At 44.5% G+C, this 19,770-nt stretch overlaps 1 protein-coding gene across 3 annotated transcripts in view; it reads right to left on the bottom strand.

Annotated features, from left to right (window-relative positions):
• The window catches only part of PPP3CC (protein phosphatase 3 catalytic subunit gamma), a 170,721-nt gene that overhangs the window by 73,760 nt on the left and 77,191 nt on the right, over positions 1 to 19,770 (bottom strand). For all 3 annotated transcript variants that reach the window (XM_077469843.1, XM_077469845.1, XM_077469846.1), the window contains exons 4-5: positions 12,895 to 13,006; positions 1,911 to 2,056 (exon numbers count right to left, since the gene is read on the bottom strand). In XM_077469843.1, coding sequence (XP_077325969.1) covers positions 1,911 to 2,056; positions 12,895 to 13,006 — 258 coding nt within the window. The remainder of the gene's footprint in view (positions 1 to 1,910; positions 2,057 to 12,894; positions 13,007 to 19,770) is intronic.

Genomic DNA, 19,770 nt, shown 5'->3' with positions numbered 1-19,770 from the left:
AGTACAGAGAAGGGCAACAAAGCTAATAAAGGGTCTGGAGGATATTAGTTATGAAGAAAGGTTGCGGGCATTGAACGTATTCTCTCTGTAGAAGAGATGCTTGAGAGGGGATATGATTTCAATTTACAAATACCATACTGGTGATCCCACAATAGGGATAAAACTTTTTTTGCAGAAGAAAGTTTTAGAAGACATGTGGCCTCTCACTAAAATTAGAAGAAGAGAGGTTTAACCTTAAACTGCGTAGAGGGTTCTTTACTGTAAGAGCAGCAAGGATGTGGAATTCTCTTCCACAGGCAGTGGTTTCAGCAGGGTGCATCAAGTATAAAAAAACTATTAGGTAAAGCACCTGGATGAGCGCAACATCCAGGGATATACAATGTAATACTGACATAATCACACATATTGGTTGGACTTGGACTTGTGTCTTTTTTCAACCTCACCTATTATGTAACTATGCAACTTCTCAGTGGGATGTTTGTATATGATTATTGAAAGTGAAGTTTTAATTTTTCGATCAGCAGGGAATTTTACAGGTGTGCAATTTTGAAAAGTAAGCAATCCTGTATAATAGGTGCAAACTTTTGTCCAACACAAAACAAAATTCTGAGCTCAACTCGCCAGCCAGACTGCAACCAAATTATCCTGTCTTAACAGTTTGCTTTAAAAAACAGGTGTTTAGTTAGCACACAGTAGTGAGTTGAGCTGGGAATTTTCTTTGGTTTTGTTTTGCATGTATAAGGAATGGAAAACACCACCAACCCGTGCATATGGAGAACTTAATGACCAATCAGTAATTAATCATTAATATATACCTTAAATAGGAGCAGCACGTTGTGTTTAAAAGGGAAATGAAAAAGAATTAACCATGCGCTCTGTAAAGTGTCAAAAAATAAATATAATATATATATTTTATATATATATATATATATATAGTGAATTTTTGCAATCTCATGCACATTTCCCCCATGTTTTATCTATTCAGATAAAGATCTGCAACACTTGCTGCCAAAAATGCCCTCAGCTACTAGTCAGCTAAGGTGTCAGCCCTGCCCAGTTGACTTCTGCTTAAACTACTCAAACCCTCTCACTCTCCTAATCTCTGCCACATAGACACAAATTATTCTGTCGTTTTGTATAAGAACTGGGAGGACTCAGACTTGAGATAACACAAGGAGAGTTAACAGGACACAGGACAACTATGAACATGACATGATCAGTGACGGCCAGTCTATAAGGGGCATCACCTTTCCCTAATTTCCTTGTGTTGGTCTAATACAGGTCACAACATTCCTGATCATACAGCATTTGGATGAAGCCGCAACTGTGAGAGTCCACCTGGCATCATTCCATTGAAGCGTTTTTTGACTCCTGTAATGGGGGTCATCACATTCTGGTAAGTAGATTGTGTGGCTGGTGATGGTGGTGTAAGAAGTCCGAAATCATTTCAATTTGAACTTTTTTCACTTTGGATTTCAGTTTTATCACAATATTTTAGATTTTTGAACATATGGTTATAAACACTATTCTGGGTGTTTTTCTATTTGGACTTTTGTGCTGAGAGTTCATATATGATTGTATTTCAATATCAGTATTTGTTTGCCTATATCTGCACATGTATATATATATATATATATATATATATATATATATATATATATAATTTTGGTATTTTCTGCACTTGTATTATAAACATATATTTTTTGCACTTGCACTTTATAGAGAGCGCAGTTCTAATTCATTTATTATTTTTCATTTGCTTTGCATGCGTTGCCCTTCCATGTGTTCCTTGCTGTGAAGGCCAATTATAGGTGGGGCAGTGGGCAGTAGTTTGTAAACTTTTGCCCATATATGAACAGACTATTGTGGTCATATATTCACTGCATTACTAAGAATTGGTAGAGACTCACCTTTCTGATGTCGTCCAGGCAGGTGATTTCTGGAGAGAGACCCCCATGCACACACAGGAACTGCTGGTTGAGCAGAGCTGCCAGAGGGAGGCAGTCAAAGGCATCCATGCAGGAGTCATACACTCGCTCCGAGTACTTAATCTTACCTGAAGGAATAGGATAGGGTGGGATAGTTAGAACAATATGCACACAATAGTTGGAATGAGATCACAAGAGTAGCCATCTTCCAAAGCACAAGAAAACTAGAGTCTCATCCTGAACTCCTTGCAAGCAAAAATCAGTGAAAGTCGTTTCCTTTCCTGTTGTCTGAATTGATTTTACAAACCACAATGGATTTTTGGGTACACATTGATGGCAGAAGATAATCGGATTTTTATAACAGCTTAACTGTAAAAATCCTTTTCTTGGAGTACATTACGGGACACAGAGCCACAGTAATAACTGTATGGGTTATATGGCACCTTCAGGTGGTGGACACTGGCACAGCCTAAACAAGAAGTTCAATTCCCCATATAACTCCTCCCCTTAATGGGAGTACCACAGTTTTGTAGCAAAGCAATACCCATGTAACCAGAAAGAGGGGAGGGACCACTGTGTTGTGATGTACAGGTAAGGATTTTACAGGTAAGCTGTTATAAAAATCCTATTTTCATTATCGTACATCACGGGACACAGAGCCACAGTATTAACTTGTGGGATGTCCCAGAGCAATGCCACCTGAGGGGAGGGGACATAAACGGCCCCCGGTGGTGACTATAGGCATAGCAACATTTACTTTAAAGGAGAAAACCCACAAGAATTAGAAAAAAATCCTTATTAATCTCCCTTACCTTATACAGCTGCAGGGTTTTGTGGTAAACCCAATCTTCACCTTTCATGGTGGGATCAGTTTAGAAAACCTTCAGGGACTGGGGACCTCTTTTTTTTTTTTTTTTTTTTTTTTTTTTAAATCAGGGGATCCACAGCCCTGGGCCTGTAAAAAGTACCCCGCCAGGAATATGGCTGAAAAAAAAACAAATACTGGATCCTGGGGTCCAGCTCTCTAAAAAGAGAAGCGTTACAGGCAAAACCTTGCGTCTTTGGACAAGAGGCCTGGGTACCATTCAATTCGGCCTGGAAAAGCCACTTTGAATGGATTCGGTTGCATGGCTTGCCCTAGTAAGGAATATTCCAGCGGAGTTCAGCACAGCACATCTTTACTCGTGACCAACACCTAAGACACTGGTGACAAAAATGAGGTACTCCTGGCAAGGGGAGGTGTTATATGGGGAATTGAACTTCCTGTTTAGGGTGTGCCTGAAGGTACCATATAATCCATACAATTATTACTGTGGCTCTGTGTCTTGTGATGTACGATTTTTGGGTACACATTGATTCCCTGCCCTAGATTGGGGAAGATAAGCACATTGCAGGTGTTATCTGCTAAATACAAGACAGACACATAACAGGCTTTGGACTTGAAAACACAAATGAATGAATGGTCATGTGGTACACCACAAATGTTAACCTTGCACCTCTCCACCGCAGCAGCAAATAACAGTTACAGTAGAACAACATTAGTCAGCACATCTAACATTTCTGGCAACACTGTAAAAATTTGGCTAGTAAATATAGACGATAGAGACATAGGCCACTGACACACACAAAGTCTGAAAAACAGCAAATTAAAAAATAGGGTTTAGGGTCTGGGGAAGAGAGGAGTCAAAGATAGGGTTGGGGTCGGGAAAGCAGGGTTGGGGTAGTAGGACAAGGGTATGTAAGGGTAGATAAGCACACTGGGATTGTTAGAAGGGACAGAGGCCCTGTCAGTGTGAAGAACCCACGGAATACAAAAGTCAATGAGCTTTTATTTCATTCATCCACCTTAAAGGGGTTGTAAAGACAATTTTTATTTTTTATTTTTTAAATAACAAACACATTATACTTACCTTCACTGTGCAGCTCGTTTTGCACAGAGTGGCCCTGAACCTGGTCTTCTGGGGTCCCTCAGCACCTGTCTCAGCTCCTCCCAGCAAGAACTAAACACCTTCATGCGAGCTCTCTCACATGGTGGTTAGTTCCTGCAGGTGCGCTTCCGTGATAGAGCCCAGTGGCTATAGCCGCTCACTGTATCACGCAGTGCACCGCGTCATTGGATGTGATTTACAGCAGCACGAGGCAATGGCTGCGCTGCTTTCAATCCATCCACTCTAGCCAATCAACGGCCAGGCTGAGCGGTGAAGAGGACATCGGGGGCGAGTGCAGCAGGTGAACAGGCTCAGGTAAGTAAAAAGGGGGCTGGGGGGGCCGGAATTGTCAGATGTTTTTTCACCTTAATGCATAGAATGCTGGAAAACCAGCAGCTGACCAACTCCCAATCAGCTCTCTCAGCCAATGGCAGAGAGTGCTGATGAGAATGTTCTGGCAAGGAGCTGTCCCCTGTCAGAACACAACAGCTCAGCAAGGTTAGTACAGCGACTCTGACCGGAACTGTCAGTTTTTGTTTGTGCAACACACTGAAATGCACGAAAAAAAAAAAAACCTGTAGGGTTTACCTGGCTTTTGTTTTCATTTCACTGTGATTTTCCTGAAATTCATGCTTGTAACCAAGACTGCGAGAAAGTAATAAAGCCAGAGTCAGTCGGGCAACTAGCATTTTCAGAAAAAGGTCTCCAGTGGCAGCCCCTTTTTATTTCTAAAAGTACAGGTTTTCTCCACTAGAAATAAAACCTTTAAATTGGCTGTGTGCATAAATCTTTAATCCACACATTTCAATATTTTATAAAGCCATCTTTAGAAGCAATAAGAGCTTTATAAGTATGCAGCAGATTTGCAGTGTTCAAATGAAATTCTGTCCCATTTACTCCAGATTATTTGGGTTAGATGATGCCTGTGCACCACAATTCTCTACTGGGATCAGGACTTTTACTGGGCCACTGTAGAATATGCACCTATTTTTCCCCATTACAAAAGGTATGATAAAGATGGCTAGGGTGGCTCTAAAGCTAAAACATGTTACTTATTCCCTGCATTAAAGAAAAAAACAAAAAGAAAAAACTGTTTTGTCACTGGCTTGCGTGCCCCCCCCCCCCCCCAAAAAAAAAACATTTACCCGGGTCTTGTTTCGATCCAGCACTGTGCCCTTCTACAGCTCTCCCTGGTCTTTCTCTAATCACAGGAGAATCGGGCAGCAGAGGGAGCCATTGGCTCCTACTGCTGTCAGTCAAATTCTGTGAGCAAAGCATAAGAGGCGGGACCAAGCCGCTGTTTTTTCTATGCACACACACAGCCCGCTTGGGAGCAAGCCAACATCTATGCCCCCATAGCAAGACACAAAAGAACAGGAGCCAAAATGTCCAGCAGGGGACAACAGAAGAGGAGGTTTGGGGTCACAAAGAGCAAGTATGAGATGTTCATTATTTTCATTTGAAAAAATGATTTTAGAAACAGTTTAATAACATGTTTAACATTAAAAATAAAATTAATTAAGATTCAATTAAATTGAAAGGCAGAAGGTTTATCTTAAATTCTCTGCATTAAGATAAAAATCCTTCTGTGTGTAGCAGCTCCCCTCGGCACCCCTAATACTTACCGAAGCCCCATCTCCATCCACAAAATGTGTCAGCCATCCGAGACTCTTCCTCCTGATTGGCTGAGACACAGCAGTGCCGCCATTGGCTCCCGCTGCTGTCAACGTCAGCCAATGAGGAGAGAGGGGGCTGGGCTGCAGCTCCGTGTCCGAACGGGCACAGGGAGCTTTGACTCGGCTCGGGTGCCCCCATAGCAAGCTGCTTACTGTGGGGACACTCAACAGGAGTGAGGGGCCAGGAGCACAGAAGAGGGACCCGGGAAGAGGAGGATCTGGGCTGCTCTGTGAAAAATAGACTGCACAGAGCAGGTAAGTATAACAAAAAAAAAAAAAAAACACAAGGACTACAATCACTTTAATCTGTCATATAAATTGGTGTTACACAGACCTCTTAAAGTGATCCTGTGCTGTGTTCTTGCTGGTGCTGTCCCATCCCCCGATTCCTTTAGCATAAGTTTAGATGTGGTTAGGGGCAGTAAAAATGCACAATTGAGCCATGTTTTTACTGTCTCCCAACCACTCCACCCTAAGCTGCAACAGGCAGTGGATGGTGGTGTTTACATGTCGCAGTCACAATGCTTCGTGTTCATGGTATAATCTTCCCAACATGTAGAGATGAGCTGCAAGCATCTGTGTGTTTGTCAGCACAAATAAAGCTATAACAGGCGGTGAGGAGGCTTCACATTACTGCCTGTCAATCACCTCTCAGGTGCGATCCGAATACAATTTAGATCCATTTTTGCCCTTACTCACCTTCTCTTGGCAGTGAAGACCGAATGGCCAATGCAAAATTTCTGCTGAGAGCTTACACATGGCTAAGGACTTTCTTCCCCACTTCTGAGCTTGGCTATTGGCTGCTGAGGCACCCAGAACTGCATTGTAGTAGGAATAGGGGAGAGTCACAAGTTCCTCTACACCCAGAAGTACTTGGCATTTCTCTCTCAAGTGGGTGAACAGAGGCGATGGAGCAAAGATGGGAAATGTATACATAGGTGGAGAGGTGATAAAGGAAACCTGTGGCTGTCTCATACATGGGCAAAACACATGTTCACCTCATTGATGCACCTTTACTGCAGTCTCTGCTGCCAAACTCTGTAGCTGCTATAAAACCTATATAGAGAAGCAGCTTTTACAAGGAGGAAGCAGGGTGGGTATGAGGAGGGGTGAAGCAACCTTTATAATCTAAAACTTTGCTGGCTTTTATTTCCACTTGATATGGCAGAGTGACCTTCGTTCTATGATTATAATAAACTTGATATGTTTCCAAATGCAGATGAGACATCCTCTATGCATATACTACTACCTCTTCAAAACTGATGAGCAGATGAACCGACGGTGAAAGTAGTGCAGCAGCCAACTTAAATCTAGCAATAGAAACAATAAAGTTGCAGAAGGAAGCACAGAAGCAGACAGCGGCTGCAGCAGACTAAACAGATGGGACAGGTTGACATGTGCTTCATACTGAAAGCAGCTGGATCTCAGCTTTACAGATGGACAAAGAGCAACAGGAGGGACAGGGATTAAGTGCAAAGTATGTGTACAGGTGGCAGCATTAGCCTCAACACTGGAAAAGAATGGAGTACATTTTTTATACAGCATAAAAAAAAATAGGATTTTTTTGTACTCACCGTAAAATCCGTTTCTCTGTAATTCACCGACCGACACAGATCCTCTCTTAGCCATTGGGTTGTTATATCTGAGTTCCGCCAAGGGAGCGGTCCCTTGGGCAACAACCCTCCAGCCTGCCATGCAGCCATCAGTACGTCAACAAGCAGTATAACGTAAAGATAAAAAAGGAGGGACGGGTGCTGTGTCAGTCGGTGAATTACAGAGAAAAGGATTTTATGGTGAGTACAAAAAAAATCATTTTTTCTCTTATATTCACCGATCGACACAGCTCCTCTCTTAGCCATTGGGACGTCACCAAGCATTGCCAAACGAGGGGTGGGAAAACCGCAAAGAAAACGTCATCCACCATGTCAAGTGGGAACTAGTGAAACTTTACCCACAAACAAAAGGTCTGTTGCAGGCGACCCCATTCCTTGTAAATGAACTTGTCAAAATAAGCCATATACGGGAACACCTTAGGTGAACGTGCCGGCTTGCGGGACCCAAAAGGGACCGGTACATGAGCAGAGGGATCTGCTGGCTCTTGAATCTTCAGGGTATCACGCACAGCTGTGATAAGTGCTCCAACAAGCGATTTGTCGCGCACGGACCCGGACGGGGACTCATCCTCACTGTCCGAACAGTCCTGGTCAGCTGACAAGACAGAGCAGGGGTCACCAGCCTCAGCAGGACCAGAGTCTGCGCCAGAGCTCTCCCCAGAGGACGGGGGAGGGAGGGCAGGTGTCGCTGTAGTGCACCTTTCTTCCCCTGCACCGCTTCCATCTTGGCAACAAACGAATTGAGGACCGCCGTCAGGGTGTCATAGGGACCGTGCAGTCCGCAGGTGACCCGGTTGCAATTGCCTGGATTTCGGGGGAAGAAACACCAGTTTCTGAAGCCATGCTGACCCTACCCTGTCCGTCACCCGAAGGGGACTTAGGACAGTGACAGTCCCACCCTCCTTACTGCCGCTGGCTGAGGGGCTCTTTCCCACTGGACGCACCACCCTGAGGATTTCTGCGTTATCCAGCAAGTAGTGCCTGTAGTCCCTGTGGGCTCCCAGGTGCAGAGGAAACAATGCTGTGTCGTGGCAGCAGCTGGAAATGGCGCCAAAACCGATCTGAATTGTGCTCAGGCTTCAATAAAGTGGCCGCCCAGCGTCCAGTACAAAGGCATAAAACACAAGGAAAATGGCTGTGAGAGCTCAGGAGCACATGCTGCCACTAGAGAACACTGAAAAAACATGCTCAGGCTTCAAGAAAATGGCCGCCAGTGTCCTGAATAAGAGATCACTAGGAAAATGGCCGCTGAATCCTAGGATAGCATGCTGCCCTTAACCACACCTAAAATGGCCGGCGAAGCAGCTCCATGAGGTACAGGGAGAAAACGATGGCAGTGAACACAGCGCTGTACAGGACATCAGCAAAACCTCACAGACACCTTCCAGGGGCATGAAGAACAGGACCCAGGACACCACTAGCCAGCGCAGCCCCCAACCAAGGTGAGAGCCCCCTGGAGAGCCCCTGCAAAGACACACACACCGCTCAACAGCCACATGCAGCATCCCCCAGAGAGGGGATAGATAGGGACAGGGGAGAGAAGACAGGGAGGTGAGGGACCCCCGAATCAACCTCCCTGGGAATGCCCAGCTGCTCAGCCCCGCCGAGGCAGGGAGAGCTGTACTTACCAGTCCTGAAGAGCTGGGAGACATTCCATCACAGACCCACTCACTGATCAGTACAGGGTGGCTGCTGGCCCAGCATACTGTGACGCAGACATCAGTAGCCCGGTCATATGTATGCCCCGGAGCATAAAAGCTCACAGACCACCTCTGGAGCTGAGGTTTCGTCGTGGCCTGCCAAGTGCGTAGCTGCGGCCTGCACACGCTCAATGGTCGGACTGGGGAGACTACAAGGATAAGGGTATCCAGCCTGTATCCCAGCCGGCTGTTGATAGCAGATCACAGGATCATTCATCTTGTGCAAAAAGTCCCGCTTCTGCGTAAAAAAAGCACGGACCGATGGGCCCGCAGGGTTCCTAGGTCCTTCTTCACTAGGCAAAATAAAACTGATGGCTGTATGGCAGGATGTTGGGTTGTTGCCCAAGAGACCACCCCCTGGATGGAACTAAGAGTTCTGAGTGTTGTATTACAACTAATGCTTAGTATCTCCTAGTAATAGAGCATAACAACCCAATGGCTAAGAGGAGCTGTGTCGGTCGTTGAATATAAGAGAAACTGTTTGAAAACTGGGGAGTCAAAAACAACCAGACTAACCTTTATGGAATTAGTCTTAACCACTTGACTTGTGGATGATTTAATCCCTTTCATGACCAAGCCTTTTTTGCTAAACAGCACTGTGTTAGTGACAATTGCGCAGTCATGCAACGCTGTACACAAATATTTATGTAATAATATCTTTCCCACACAAATAAAGCTTTTGGTGGTATTTAATCACCTCTGCGTTTTTATTTTTTTATTTTTTGCGCAGTAAGAAAAAAAGTAAAGCACCCCATCATTTTGTGCTTGCGCACAGTAGTGAACGCATATGCAAGTCACACACCCATTTGTGAAGAGTGTTTATGACACATATGTTTAGGGTTTGAACCACACATGTGAGGTATCATCGCAAACGTTAGAGCAAGAGCCATAATTCTAGTGCTCTAAACCGATAACCTTTACAAAGACATTTAAAGCGTCACCTATGGAGATTTCTAAGTACTGCAATTTGGTTGCCATTCCACAAAATTTGCAACTTTAAAGCATGACATGTTAGGTATCCATTTACTCGGCGTGACATCATCATTCACATTTACACAATGATTGGTAAGCTACCATATGTGTTTATTTTTGGTTTTATTAGCACTTTAAATGCAGTACAGACAAATCAGGTCTCCTCTCCAAAATCCTTTGGCAGGTAAAACTGCCCCCATATACTGTATGTATTCCATCTGTGTATGTAATGGTTTGCCTGCAGTTCTGCTTTAAAAAGGGAAGTCACGTTATCACTGAGGTTATCAACATTTCCTGTAAGTACCTCCCAAAATGATGAAAAAAAAAACAAAACAAGCCACAACATATGGTCAAACAAATATGTTGGATGCTCTCACATAAAAAGGTACAATGCCATTTGGATATTTCAGAAACCTGTGAAAATGTTACCATCGTGTTAATTTCTGTTCACACAAACCTATTTTGGTCTTATCTTTATGTTACAGTAACAGTCGATGCAAGCAGTGTGCATCCTGCTCTAATGTTGTAAAAGCTAAAAAGCGCCCTTGCATTAAAAGACAAACTTTTATTTTAAAGTAAACATCTACGGCTGTGCAAATTAGGTGAAAAAAAAAAGTATGCATTTACTAACCAATTGGAACCTTCCAAATTACCGTATTTATCAGCGTATAACCCTGATTTTAGGAGGGAAATTTCAGAAAAAAAAAAACACACAACTTTCCACAGCCCCCTGCACAGGACTCCTTTCCATACACTATACAAGGACTCCTTTCATTAGAAAGCCTCCTTTGACAGCACTTCCAGCCTACCTTTAGGGGTTGGAAGGGTGTTGCTGACAGCCCTTTCTCATGCGCCGCTCCTCCTGTGTCACTCTCATTGTGGATGGGGGCTTCTGTGTGCCTGAATAGATGCAGCTCTCTCATGGATCCAGTCATGTGACTCTCCTCTGCTGTTTCATTGATGGTCACATAACTGCTCTCCTCCTCCAATCAAAAACTACAATCGAGGAGGAGGCGGAGCGGGAGGAGGAGAGCAGGCATGTGACCATTAATGAATGCATGTTATACCCCGATAAATACAGTAAAAGGATAAGTTCATCTTTGGGAACATGTTACATGTTCCACCAGTTTTCAGGGTGGAACATGTAACATGTTCCTGCAGCCTCTCCCTAATCCCCTTTCTAATTGTGACAGCAGGCTGGGGGATCTTCTCCCTGCACCAGCTGTCACAATTTGAAAAGAATGGGGCTGTGCGGAGCGGCGTCATCATTCATTCACAGAGACCTGTGAATAGAAGAGCTACCAGTAGTGACATCCTTTGTGGCTTACTGCTTATTCAATGAACTACCAGGGCGCTGGTGAGGGCTCTAGTAGTTCATTGATTCTTCCTGTCATTCAGTAACTGCCTGCCTGTACGAGTTACAGACAGACAGTCCGCAGGAGCCTGAGATTTTATCCATGATCTACTGATTGCGGGTGAAATGCTTTACAGGCTCCTACAAGAAAAAAGAAAAAAACGACATTAATAATAAATAATAAATAATACACATTTTGCAAATGCAAAAAAGATGTGCATTTATTATTATTTTTTTTAGAAAGGTGAATTTAGCCTTTAACGTCATATTGGTAATGAAAAAAAAAAAATACTATGATAATCCAGATAAGTTACAAAACCTAAAAAAGGTGCACAACTGAGACACCTATGGGGGGAAAAAAAAAGTTGAAGAGCTTTAAAAGAAAACTGTCATTCAGGGCAAAGTGACAGGGTCTCATAAAATCTTACCACCTGATCCACTTACTTACCATACCCACGCTCTCCCGCTGCTCTGTTCCTTCAGAGATGCGAGTAGAACTCTATATAAGCTTACACATTATTGATGTCATCCTTCTCTTGTGACAGCTTTTAGGCTGAGATCACATATATTCAAATTGGATGCGGGTCTCCCTGGATCCAATTCACATGACAGGTGAGTGTGCCCAGCTCGCAATGGAGCCAGTTCACACAGGTCCGGGGTGGCCGCATTATGAATTCCAAAAGGGTCCTGTGCATCTTTCAGTCCAGTTTAAGTGTGAATTCAAGCAAAAATTCTGACCCGATTTGCACCTGGACCAGTGAACAGGGACACACTGGACCCCATGCTGTGAATCGCGGCTGCAAATATGTGAACCTGCCCTTAGTTCTGGCGCTTGGCCATTTATGCCCAAACACTGAGGATCACATGCTTCCAATTCCACAAAGACCCCAAAGCAGTGGCAGATGAGTTTGCCAAAAGGTATGAATAGGTCGGGCTGAAAGCCAGATTTGGGGAGCAAAAATAGACAGGGTCTCTGTTGGTGGAAAAGGAAAGGGGGGGGGGCACTGACGGTTAAAAGGAGAGCTCCAGGTAAGGTGGGTAAAGGACAGCTATGGTAATTATTTTTGGAAAGGGCTCATTTTCAAAAGGATCAAATCACCATAATAGAAATCCATGAGACCCCCATTGCGGTAGCCAATACCAATCAAAAAAAATAAACAGGCACTAGAGGCAGGATCCACAATGACCAGAATCCCTTAGCTGACAATACAACTAAGCTCCTGTTATTGTTTTCAGACAGCTGTATTCCAGAAAGCATGGCACAGAGGTAAGCGTACTTACACTTTTATACCTACCTCGAGCAGTCCTTCCCAAAATAAAATTCCTGGAGTTATTCTTTGAGCAGGAAGATTAAATGAGGCTAGGCAAAGTGAAACGTATAGCCTGCTCTAGTTGGTGATCACCAAACTTCCATGTTCAGTAACATAACAAAAGTATACATACAAGGGCAAGTCTTTAATAAGGTGATTGTCATATTAAAAAGGACTTTAAGGGAAACACTTGTTACACTATGCTTTCCCGGTGGGAAAAAAAAATTCCAGAATTTCTTAACAGAATTTACACCGGTGATTTGAGGTGTTACTTGTAGCTCATTCATATAATGTAACCCTAATATTAGGTTTAGAGATGCTTTAAGATATTTCCTCCAAACAATATCTTTAGTGAGTGCAGAGGGGACACAACAAGACACAAAGAAACACAGTTTCTATTTGTCTATACTTACATTCTTGCTTGAAGGTGAAATACTCTGTTAAGTGTCGGCACTCATGGTTCCCTCGCAGTAGAAACAGGGTTTTGGAGTGGATAATTTTCAGGCTCCAGAGGTAAAGAACACACTGGAAGGAGACAGAATTAATAGCAATTGTTCAGAAGTAATCTATGTAGTAGATTGTCCTGTACATAAGATATAACAAAGGGTCTAATGCTGGGTGCATATGGGAAGTTTTTTTTCCTTCAACCCAGTGGGCTTAAAAAACGAAACCTTACAGATCATCTAACACATCCGATGTTAGTGCGGTGATCTCCCCGCTGAGCTATTGTGTCGTCAAACCCCCCCACCCCCCTCGAACACTGATCAGTGCTGGTTTTCCTGCATGCTCGTTCAACAGGAGCCAGTTGTGAGACCGGCTTGTCAGACAAGGAGCTGTAGGCGATTTTTGGCCCTTGTGTGACAAGGTTACGGGAATCAGTCGGATTCTTCCATTACTTTATTTTAAACATAAAAAAGGTAAAGACGAAGGCGCATGCGTGAGGCTCTCTAGGATGGCTGCATAGCCCGAGAGCTCCGTGCCGTTCTGGTCGTTAACAGGGGTCAAGTCCTGGGAAAAAAAAGTGTGGGAACTCCCACCCAAGATCCATTCCCCCACCAAAAAAAAAAAAAAAAGTACGCTCATATGCATATATACTTCAAAGAAAATACAGTACAACATTTATTGTAAAGTGCAAGTTTACAAAAACAAAATAACGTGTCAAACAAAACAATCAACACAATGGGTGATGATCTTTCCCTCGCAGGGAATTTCTACCACAAATACACCCTGTTCCAAATTCTGTTACACAGCCCATTAGAAAATATCCCAAAAACAGGAATAACGTTGTACTTGGCGTTTAAGATTATCAACTTTCCGAGATTTATTATCATCTGCGCTGCGATGTGTGGTCAGCCATTTTGTGACATATGGCAAAGGATCCCATAAATGCACAGGGGGGCCAATGAGACTAATAAACAATAGAGAAGATAGGCGTTCAATGCCAAGCCCACTCCTAATGGGTGACATCACCAAATTCATATATATAATCATACTCCTTTAACAAATAAACTGCAACATTTATAGTACCAGTTTACAAGGACACCTCCAAAATTCACATGCCTTAAATAAATCTAGAACAGATGTAACAAAATAATTTAAGCTGTATGCTATACTAATAAAAAACCACCACAAATGTGTGAAAACGGTTCCCTCGCAGGGGATTGCAATGACTGGGGGCCCCTTCTGCACTATGTCTCTATGCAAGCTACGATATGTGGGGCCCCTTCTGCCGCAAGATGTCCACACATGTGTTGGTCTGTGCAGGGGAGGGAGGTCGGGCATGCTGAGTGTGCCGGCCCGGAGCTCCTCTTCTCAGGCTGCCTGTATTGTTTCTGCAAAGTGGGGCTCAGGCCCCAGGCCACTCACTCATCTGTTCCCATCAATGCAGCCTGATCAGTGCCCATCAAATGGAGCTTTGTCAGTGCCCCCATCAGAGAGCAGGGGTTCCCTTCAGACAGCCCCCCCATCAGAGTGTCCCCATAACAGTGCCCTCATCAGAGAAGCAGGTGTTTTCACGGAGGGGGGAAGTAGCAGAATGGAGGGGGACACAGAGGAAAACTGGAGGGGGGCAGAGAGGAAAACTGGAGGGGGACAGTAGCAGAACAGAGGGGACATTAGCAGAACGGAGGGGACAGCAGAACGGAGGGGGACACGGAGGAAAACTGGTAGGGGTGCAACGGATCAAAAAACTCACGGATCGGATCATTCCTCGGATCAGAGTCATGGATCGGATCATTTTTCGAATCAGCAAATAATTATTGAATTTGCAAAAACCTGTGAAAATGCCACCACCATATAGTACCCACTGCAATATACATCTCCCCCACTGTAATATTGGCTGAGCATGGATGGGTATGTCTGGGTATTGGCAGGGTAAGCATTGGCAGGGTATTGCAGAATATTGGCAGGGTAGGTATTGCAGAGTATTGGCAGGGTATGTATTGCAGAGTATTGGCAGGGTATGTATTGCAGAGTAGCGGTGGGGTATTGCAGAGTATTGGCAGAGTATTGAAGAATATTGGCAGGGTATTGCAGAGTATTGGCAGGGTATGTATTGCAGAGTATTGCAGGGTATTGGCAGAGTATTGCAGAGTATTGGCAGGGTATGTATTGCAGAGTATTGGCAGGGTATGTATTGCAGAGTATTGGCAGAGTATTGGCAGAGTATTGCAGGGTATTGGCAGAGTATTGCAGAGTATTGGCAGGGTATTGCAGAGTATTGGAAGAGTATTGCAGAGTATTGGCACAGTATTGCAGAGTATTGATAGGGTATTGCAGAGTATTGGCAGGGTATTTATTGGCAGAGTATTGCAGAGTATTGGCAGAGTATTGCAGAGTATTGATAGGGTATTGCAGAGTATTGGCAGGGTATTGCAGAGTATTGGCAGGGTATTGCAGAGTATTGGCAGGGTATTGCAGAGTATTGGAAGAGTATTGCAGAGTATTGGAAGAGTATTGCAGAGTATTGGCAAAAGTATTGCAGAGTATTGATAGGGTATTGCAGAGTATTGGCAGGGTATTTATTGGCAGAGTATTGGCAGGGTATTGCAGAGTATTGGCAGAGTATTGCAGAGTATTGGCAGAGTATTGCAGAGTATTGATAGGGTATTGCAGAGTATTGGCAGGGTGTTGCAGAGTATTGACAGGGTATGTATTGCAGAGTATTGGCAGGATATTGAAGAGTATTGGCAGGATATTGAAGAGTATTGATAGGGTATTGCAGGGTGTGTATTGGCAGAGTATTGGCAGGATATTGCAGAGTATTGGCACAGTATTGCAGAGTATTGGCACAGTATTGCAGAGTATTGGCGGGGTATTGCAGAGTATTGGCAGGGTATTGCAGAGTATTGGCAGGGTATTGAAGAGTATTGGCAGAGTATTGGCAGGGTATTGCAGAGTATTGGCAGGGTATTGAAGAGTATTGGCAGGGTATTGAAGAGTATTGGCAGAGTATTGGCAGAGTATTGAAGAGTATTGGCAGAGTATTGGCAGAGTATTGGCAGAGTATTGAAGAGTATTGGCAGAGTATTGAAGAGTATTGGCAGAGTATTGGCAGAGTATTGAAGAGTATTGAAGAGTATTGGCAGGGTATTGCAGAGTATTGGCAGGGTATGTATTGGCAGAGTATTGTGGAGTATTGACAGGGTATTGCAGAGTATTGGCAGGGTATTTATTGGCAGAGTATTGGCAGGGTATTGCAGAGTATTGTCAGGGTATGTATTGCAGAGTATTGCAGAGTATTGACAGGATATTGAAGAGTATTGGCAGAATATTGAAGAGTATTGATAGGGTATTGCAGGGTGTGTATTGGCAGAGTATTGGCAGGGTATTGCAGAGTATTGGCAGGGTATGTATTGCAGAGTATTGGCAGAGTATTGGCAGAGTATTGACAGGGTATTGCAGAGTATTGGCAGGGTATTTATTGGCAGAGTATTGGTAGGGTATTGCAGAGTATTGATAGGGTATTGCAGGGTGTGTATTGGCAGAGTATTGGCAGGATATTGCAGAGTATTGGCACAGTATTGCAGAGTATTGATGGGGTATTGCAGAGTATTGGCAGGGTATTGCAGAGTATTGGCAGGGTATTGGCAGAGTATTGAAGAGTATTGACAGGGTATTGCAGAGTATTGGCAGGGTATTTATTGGCAGAGTATTGGCAGGGTATTTATTGGCAGAGTATTGGCAGGGTATTGCAGAGTATTGGCAGGGTATTGAAGAGTATTGGCAGAGTATTGGCAGAGTATTGGCAGAGTATTGAAGAGTATTGAAGAGTATTGAAGAGTATTGACAGGGTATTGCAGAGTATTGGCAGGGTATTTATTGGCAGAGTATTGGCAGGGTATTGCAGAGTATTGGCACAGTATTGCAGAGTATTGATAGGGTATTGCAGAGTATTGACAGGATATTGAAGAGTATTGGCAGAATATTGAAGAGTATTGATAGGGTATTGCAGGGTGTGTATTGGCAGAGTATTGGCAGGGTATTGCAGAGTATTGGCAGGGTATGTATTGCAGAGTATTGGCAGAGTATTGACAGGGTATTGCAGAGTATTGGCAGGGTATGTATTGCAGAGTATTGGCAGGATATTGAAGAGTATTGGCAGAGTATTGAAGAGTATTGGCAGGGTATTGCAGAGTATTGGCAGGGTATGTATTGGCAGGGTATTGCAGAGTATTGGCAGGGTATTGCAGAGTATTGACAGAGTATTGCAGAGTATTGATAGGGTACTGCAGAGTATTGGCAGGGTATTGCAGAGTATTGGCAGGGTATGTATTGCAGAGTATTGGCAGAGTATTGTGGAGTATTGACAGGGTATTGCAGAGTATTGGCAGGGTATTTATTGGCAGAGTATTGGCAGGGTATTGCAGAGTATTGTCAGGGTATGTATTGCAGAGTATTGCAGAGTATTGACAGGATATTGAAGAGTATTGGCAGAATATTGAAGAGTATTGATAGGGTATTGCAGGGTGTGTATTGGCAGAGTATTGGCAGGGTATTGCAGAGTATTGGCAGGGTATGTATTGCAGAGTATTGACAGGGTATTGCAGAGTATTGGCAGGGTATGTATTGCAGATTATTGGCGGGGTATTGCAGAGTATTGGTGGGGTATTGCAGAGTATTGGCGGGGTAGTGCAGAGTATTGATAGGGTAGTGCAGAGTATTGATAGGGTATTGCAGAGTATTGGCAGGGTATTGCAGATTATTGATACTGATAGGGTATTGCAGAGTATTGATAGGGTATTGCAGAGTATTGATAGGGTACTGCAGAGTATTGGCAGGGTATGTATTGCAGAGTATTGGCGGGTATTGCAGAGTATTGGCGGGGTATTGCAGAGTATTGATGAGTATTGGCGGGGTATTGCAGAGTATTGGCGGGGTATTGCAGAGTATTGGCGGGGTATTGCAGAGTATTGATGAGTATTGGCGGGGTATTGCAGAGTATTGATGAGTATTGGCAGGGTATTGCAGAGTATTGATGAGTATTGGCAGTATGGATGAGTATTGGCAATTTGGCAGGGTATTGCAGAATGCAACTTACTTACACACTACTAGTGACTGACCTCCTGGTATTCTCTTCCCTTCTGTTCTGGGGGGAGAAGAACTAAGTAAACTCACAGTGCAGCGGCTGTTTCCACAGGAGGCACTGGGTAGAGGGGAGCGGGAGGACAGTCCGGCGCGTCACACTGACGGTCTCGTGCCAGTGCGTGCCCACGCCGAAGTCATGTGACCGGTTGCTAGGCAGGGGCCGCTCCGCATCTAGCAACCGGTCACATGACTTCGGCGTGGGCACGCACAGTCACTCGGCGGCTGAGGAGCGGCGCGGACTACGCGCTGCATAGCCTCAGCCGGCCCGGCTCAGATAGCTAATGGGAACGGCGTTCCCGCTGTGGAAATAGTACGGGAACGCCGTTCCCATGCGTTCCCGCAGCACTCGAGCCCTGGTCGTTAACCTTCAACCACAGCCGACAGAGTACCCCGAATGGAGCGGTAACAACAACCACTGATCTGGGACTTAAAGGGGAACATTTTCTGTTTCAATATGTTTATTGAAAATTTGAATAAACGGGAATAAACAAGAGACTACAATCTGCTCCTTGAGCGCCCTCACAGGGGCTACAAAGCATGAATACGAAACCAAAGGGCAAACCATCACATTATACTTATAATAAACACAAGAAAAGGAAGGAAAATGAGTAGGGGATGGTATCGAGACTGGCTGCAGTACCAAACAACTTGTTCCCTTGTTGTTTCCGGACGGTAAGCCCTTTTCCCACTACCCCCTTCCACGGGGGGCAGCAGTATTTGTTAGCAATGGGAGAGATTACAAAGAAGAGTGAGGAGAGATAGGGAACAAAAGAAGGAAAGGTAGAGAGAAGAGAGGGGGAAGAAAGGAGGGGGAAAGCTCGGGCGTGGACGCCTCGCCGAGAGGAGTTAGACCAAGCCCAGGCATGCAGCTTGGAGCGCGGGGAACTCATAGGAGATCCACGGCTCCCAGATTTTTAGAAATTTAGCACGAGAATCATGGACAATACTGGACATACGTTCCTGAAGTAACATAGCAGTCATGCGGGTTTTAATCCCTTGAAAATCTACCCGTTGGGACTTCCAGGCTTGGGCAATGGTCCGCTTGGCCGCTATAAATAGATAGGTAGCCAGCTTCTGTTGAGGGCCTCGCAAACCAGGTACCGGGCAATGTAGGAGAGCTAGCTTAGCGTCCCTTCGGATCGTTAGGTGAAAGAGTGTCTGCAGCAAACCAAAAACCCTAGACCAGAACCCCACCAGCTTTGGGCAAGCCCACCATGTGTGCATAACATCACCTCGCTGTCCACAGTTGCGGAAGCTTCTGTCAGTACTCCCAGGGAAAGCATGAGCCGTGTGGGCAGGTTAAAGGGGAACATTTTAATATATAATAATAGACATTGTTTCAGTCAAGAGAAATTCTTTCAGTCAGCGGGAAACAGTGAGGAGAAACTTATTTCAGTCAGCTGGGAGCCGCCACACAGCCACCTCAGTTACCTCAGGATGGATACCGCGCTATCCTCTCATTCTGCACAGGGGGAAGAAGAGGATTCAATTGCTGACCAGAACACAGGTCCAGCACCATTAAAGGAGCAGAGACCAGACCCGGTAACAGTGAGTAATAAGCTCCTGTTCTCAATTAACCAGTCTCCCACAGAGTCATACACAGAAAGAGCCCGGAGTGACTTACACAGGACCCCTATGAGAGACTCACTATTACCACCCCCTGACACAGGCTCTATAATGCCACAATTTTCTCCTCACACTGC

Source organism: Lithobates pipiens, unplaced genomic scaffold, assembly GCF_037356315.1.
Source record: "Lithobates pipiens isolate NorthernLeopardFrog02 unplaced genomic scaffold, aLitPip1_a1.2 Scaffold_8, whole genome shotgun sequence".
NCBI lineage: Eukaryota > Metazoa > Chordata > Amphibia > Anura > Ranidae > Lithobates > Lithobates pipiens.
The sequence above is the reverse complement of the archived record's forward strand: the minus strand, read 5'-3'. Positions and strand labels throughout refer to the sequence as shown.